This window comes from Schistocerca americana, chromosome 7, assembly GCF_021461395.2.
Source record: "Schistocerca americana isolate TAMUIC-IGC-003095 chromosome 7, iqSchAmer2.1, whole genome shotgun sequence".
Lineage (NCBI taxonomy): Eukaryota > Metazoa > Arthropoda > Insecta > Orthoptera > Acrididae > Schistocerca > Schistocerca americana.
In genome coordinates this window covers 442,587,329-442,593,328 of record NC_060125.1, presented here as the reverse complement: position 1 = coordinate 442,593,328, position 6,000 = coordinate 442,587,329, and the positions used below count along the sequence as shown (strand labels likewise).

General features: G+C 37.1%; 1 protein-coding gene across 6 annotated transcripts in view; it reads left to right on the top strand.

Moving 5' to 3' along the window:
* The first annotated feature begins 2,165 nt into the window (after positions 1-2,165).
* LOC124622566 (protein ABHD18) overlaps positions 2,166-6,000 on the top strand; it is a 170,572-nt gene continuing 166,737 nt past the window's right edge. For 3 of the 6 annotated variants that reach the window (XR_006980654.1, XM_047148310.1, XM_047148311.1), the window contains exons 1-2: positions 2,167-2,822; positions 2,901-2,985. Coding sequence is in view for 3 of the 6 variants with exons in the window: in XM_047148310.1 (XP_047004266.1) it covers positions 2,728-2,822; positions 2,901-2,985 (180 nt within the window). In the remaining 3 variants the exon portion in view is untranslated. Of the gene's footprint in view, positions 2,823-2,900; positions 2,986-6,000 lie in introns of all 6 variants that reach the window. The other 3 variants (XR_006980652.1, XR_006980653.1, XM_047148312.1) reach the window with 3 other exon arrangements.

Here is a 6,000-nt window from a genome sequence, read left to right as displayed (position 1 = left end):
TGAAAGGAACATGGTGACATTGAAAACTGGCCTGTTTAATGTTTAGTCGCCTGTCCCGTGCAACTTTTTCTCCAGTAGTCATATCTCTCTCAATAACTTTCCCTTTAAGATTTACCGGTTTTCTTTCACATAGTGTATTTGGCTTTTAATAGTTTAAGTGCCTTATTTGTAGTGGTGTTTGCTAGTGAAACCACATAAATATTGACCACTGACGCAAAATGTTTCACACATGATGCAGAGAGCTGCTTAACACTATATAACCCTGCAACAAGCATGTATCACATATTTAAACAAACAACTATAATACATTACTTGCTGTATACTTCACAAAACAGCATTCTGCCACTGTTGCAGTGTCTGCATGTTTCAGTCCATTTCTTCACGAAACACTACAAATACCTAACAGCGTACGCATTCCATTTACTGCTCAATCTGAATCTACCCACAGTACTTTTTTCTCTTCAAGTTGTAACGATATTGCAATCCATTTCATTGTAACATATTAAATACAGTATCGACATGTATAAAAATCCACTTTATAAATGTGGTTGTTTGGTTGATTGATTTGGAGGAGGGAACCAGACAGGGAGGTCATCGGTCCCATCAGATTAGGGAAGGGTGGGGAGGGGTAGTCAGCCATGCCTTTTCAGAGGAACCATCCCAGCATTTGCCGAAAGTGATTTTGGGAAATCACAGAAAACCTAAACCAGGATATCTGGCCACAGGTTTGAACCTTCATCCTCACGAATATGAGTTCAGTGTGCTAACCACTGCTTCACCTCACTCGGCTCATAAATGTAGTACATGGCAAGAAATTTAGTAAGTCCTTATTATGAAATTTAGACTGCTGCCTCACTGCTTCAATTAATCTTTCGTCAATTACTACAAAATTACAAATAACGAAACGAAACAGTTTATAACAAGTGACTAAAAATAACGAACAACAACTGATATCAACCATGCAAACCACAACAAAACGTAATATGTAGATGTGTGCATGGCGGTGAATCGGGAGGAAACGAGCTTCGGAGTCACGTGATCAACAATGGGCAATTAGGTCAGTCATAAATATACATGTATGTCGGTAGGTCAGCCATCAATACTTTCTTCCCGATAAGCCTTGACAGTGGCGTGCTGTGATGTGACATGACGAGACAGCCGGTGCGGATACCGCCATTTGAAATGCATCGCACAATGTTTTGATGTGACGTGACGTGATATGATGGCCAGCTGAATTGTCTTTAAGTTACGCTCTGTGCAAAATTCTACCAGACGCGTTCCTCTTTCATTTCTTTCCCCAATCAACATTCACCTACTATTTTTCCTTCTCTTCCTTTGCCTGCTATCGAATTCCAGCTCCTCATCACAATTAAATTTTGGTCTCCCTTAACTATCTGAATAATTTATTTTTGTCTCATCATACGTTTTTCAGTCCCTTCTTCATCTCATGTATAATTCGTATTGTCGAACGTTGTAATATTTTATTTCTTGTTATTATTAAATGTAGTACATTATTAATCGTCTCTAATTATGTCTCTGCCTGAACATTCCTGTCTTCGTAACCACATCCGTATTTGCAATAACATCGTGTGACATAATCCATAGTAGCGCTATGTTGATTTATTGCCCATCATAACGTACCTGCTGTTCATCAAATGATTTATGTGCTGATAAAGTACAATATTACAAAAGTCATCAAATTGAAAGAATTTATTACAACAACAAAAAAAAAAGAAAGAAAAACTCGCCCTGATAGAATGACTAGTCGGACTATTCATGGGGCAACCATGAGTAGTTAATCCGAATTCGTGAAGGCAAGCTAATCAAAATCGAGTCTAATTTTTGGAATACACCTTTTTTTTTAAGGAAGTCTTATTTTACATCTACGTTGGCGAATCTCGGAAGCCTGACATCACTTTGTCTTTTAACACATGTACATATAAATATGAAAGTGAACTTATATATCGCACTACTAGTAGAATGAGTAATAGTGAAGTTTAAACGAATCTCCTACCTTAGTTTATTGGTATTTTCATGGCTAAGAAAGGAAAATTCAGTTCATGTAGAGTGAGATATTCATGAAAAGGAATGTGTAAGGTAGACGCCAAGCGTGATTGCTCATAATCTGAAGACGTCTTCAGTTTCATTCCAAAGTACGGAGTTCTTTGAAAAATTACAGCTGCTGAGAACTGTGTGGAGTTTTACTCTATTTGCCACTGACGTAACGAATGATAAGATAGCTATAATTAAATTAGCGGAAAGATCCGGGAAGTCAGTGTTCCGAAATGATTGATTAGCGATAGTACCCGCCAGCGCTCTTCTTGGAAAAAAAAGAACTTTAAGTAGAATGAATGGACATTCGTTGACAATGAGTGGAGAAAGATGTGCGATTTGCGACAAGTTACTGAAGGATAAATGGGAGATTCACTGAACGATGTGTGACTGATACACAGGAAAATACATTAAAATAGACGACTAATATGTCGCTTGAAGATACTTTCTTACACTGCTGGAAAGTAGAATTGACAAAAAAGTAAAACATCGTCGTGTTGACGAGAAAGTGTTATGAGCCGGATGTGCCTCGGGTGTGAACAACAGGCTTAGCGTCTGCTCGAATTGCCTGTTTGTAGTTCTGTGCAGTAGCATCTGTTCTGTTATCATAAAGTTAAATGCGATTGTAACATGACATATTGCTGCGATCGGTGCACGTAACTACGTGTTGTAAATATGTCTGCTAGCAGTCGTTTGGATCGTGTTTACCGAAATATTTTACAGACAAAATTTTTTACGAAAGGTTGGGGGAATACAGAAAATCTGAAAAGGTAAAAACAAGGAAAGTATGTTGTTACCCTTAGATTTTGTTGCGCCTGACAGATACCAAAACTTTTGTTTTGTTCCAGGCTGTTTGAATTTAGAAAAGTGGTTTCAAGGCGAGAATCTTGTTTTAACTTGGTACCCCCGGATTATCCCGTATCTGTGTTCAAAGTAAGTAACGACGTTCCTCAGTGGTTCGTGAATTACAGTTACACTTGCAAAACATGTGCCTTAAAGTAGGCATGCGGTTATCTGACTTGCAATAGGGATTTTTTTTAAATGTGCATTGTTGTTTGCTAATGATAGACTGTAATGTATACTGACGCAAAAGAAAAAAAAAAAAAATTCCCTGCAGAACGGCAGCAGGACTTGCGGTTAATATGAAACTTACGTTGTGCAACAGGTAATTCTGTGGCGGCCTAAGGAAGTAACGACGAATTTGTGGCCTTTGTTATTTTGTACTAGCCCTGTACATTTTTGCGAAGTGCATCTACAAAATTACAAAGCGCACGAATTAGTCATTACTTCTTTAGGCTGGCATAAAATTGTCTGGTGCACCTCCTAAGTGGTTGCAATGTCTGTCTAGGTTGAAAATAATGTTATCCAAAAGATGTAAAAGTTTCCTGCTGTAAACTACTGTATGTGGATCGGCCATAGACTTTAATATGTATGTTAATGTAAATATTTCCTGGCTCATGTTGTATTCTTATGTGCGCCAAAACATGCTACAATAAGAGTGTTGTACACATTTGCTTCATGCCTGTTTCATTTTGCTCCAACTACCAGTTGTCAAATTCTGCAACACATTATTTTATTAGAAAAAAATGTGAAGTTTCAAAGTCACTCAGTCAAATCCCCACCATGACCATCTTGAATATCCCTAGGCCTATACCATAGTACAATTAGGGAGAAACGGCCTTCAGTCACCAACCAGCAAATCCACGTAAATGCTTCACCTTATGAAGCACTCGTGTGGAAGTCTCCAGTTTCCATGAGAAGAAACTGTTCACTACATAACTGGCAGACAGTAAAGAGAAACTTGTGGATGTTTAATGTTATTTTATAGAACAGACCTATTGTAATCTTTGAATACAGTAGTTCAATCACAATACTTATATAGAATTAATGATCCAGCACGTGCGCACACACACACACACACACACACACTCTCACTCACTCTGTTGACCGAATGAATAAAAAGAGGCCCTTCAGCATTTTATTTACATATTTGTTCAGTGCCACAAATCCATGCATGTAATTCAGAAGTTAAAATGTGTATTCAGTAAGTAGGAGAAAACAATGTAAATAGGCCTACTGTTACATTTCTCTAATATGCTGATTTTTCTCCAGTCTCTACAGCACTGCACTTGGGCAGCTGACCAAGACTGATCTTTGACCATATTTATGCGTAACTATATTTTCATTACAAAATGGAGACTTTATAGACATCTAGAAAGTATATTAATAAAGTGTGCTTTAATAGCACCTTACCCAAGTAAAGCTTAAAAAACATGAATCCATAAGCTTTACATTTTTACATTAAATGATTTTGTATCAGGTATCAATTTATTATTAACTATATTTCAGCATGCTGTATCCCATTGTCTGTATTACCTATGGATGGAGATATCACATTAAATTTTACTGTATTCCATTATGTTACTGACAATAATTCATATCAGGGCACCTATGAAACACTCCTGCAATTCTTGAGCTTTACTTGAATCCATGTACCCACTGTCTTCTGAACTTCCTTTTTGGACACTGACTAGGCACTTTGGGAGATTTTATTAGAGGAAGTGTGGATAATATGTTTGTAACTATTCTGAACTTTAGCCAGATTAACATATGACCCATCATCTGCTACATGTTCTGGTGATGTATGTGGACAGCCTTAATTAACACTTAATGGGGTTTACTATAACATGAATTAGACTATTATAAACACATTGGCTAGGAACGGTCACAGTGCTTGATTTGTAAAAAGAGAGGCCGTGGTACTGTGGCTTCCTGGGGGTTGGGGCAACAGGGTGCTTTTTTGACATTTAGATATCTTAAAGTACTATTTTAACACTTTTTTCCATAGGAGGTACTGGTACAGCATAATGTCGCGTACCATCACAAATGAAGTACTGAGCAGTCATAATATTAAGTTCTTTGAAAAACTGTCTTCATGATTTTAATTTTAAAATTCGAGAAGTGTTCCAGATACCCTTTTCCTGAAAAAATTTTGAGACCATGAAATTACAGCTTAGAAGCAATTTTACTTCAGTTGGCAGTCGAAGAAGGCATGTAGGCCTATACTTGCTGTCCTTAAATTTAACATGTTTTTATGTACATACTTTGCAACCCATTTTGCAATCTGTGGGACAGAGTGCTTCTTATCATTCCCTCCCTTTACCTTTACATTTGCAAAAAAATGTGTGAGAAGAACAATGTTAACGAGCCTCCATATGAGCTCCAGTTTCTCTTATATTTTCGTTGTTGTCATTTCACAAGACATAAGTGAGAGGAAGGAGTAATGGCCTATATTTCATGATTCTCTCCTGTAATATCTACCACAATAGTTTTTTGAGCATGTGTGTAACTGACTGAATGCACTGTTCTATGTTTGATCTTACCTATCTCATGTATTAATCCAGCCTCGTAAGCATTCCAGGCTGATGAGCGGTACTCCAGAATCTGTCAAACAGATGTTTTGTTTGCCACATCTTCCATGGATGAATTATGTTTTATGACCGTGTAACATGTGCTTTTCCTACAGCTAATTTTATGTGAATATTGCATTTCAGGTTCTGTGGGCCATTACACATAGTTAATTTACAGTTATTGTTAAATTCAGTGATAATCACTAATACTTTTACATCCATTAATTTAATCACATTAGCAACATGTTGAGTTCTATCTACTAAAAAGTCCTGAATCATCCCAAATGCCATACAGTAGTTGGAAGCAGGTACTGTAGAAATGTTCAGATGCCCTATGAAAGTCAAGGAACACATCTGACCTCTTTAGATCTTGTGAACAAGCAATTTGAGTCAAAGTTCACAATATCTCTGTTTGTTGAATGCATGTAGATTTCTGTAGAGTAGCCTTTTGTTCACCAATAAAGTCACAATATACTAGTACGAAATGTTTTCATTAATTCTACAACAGATTCATGCCACCAAAGTGTACCCCTAATTA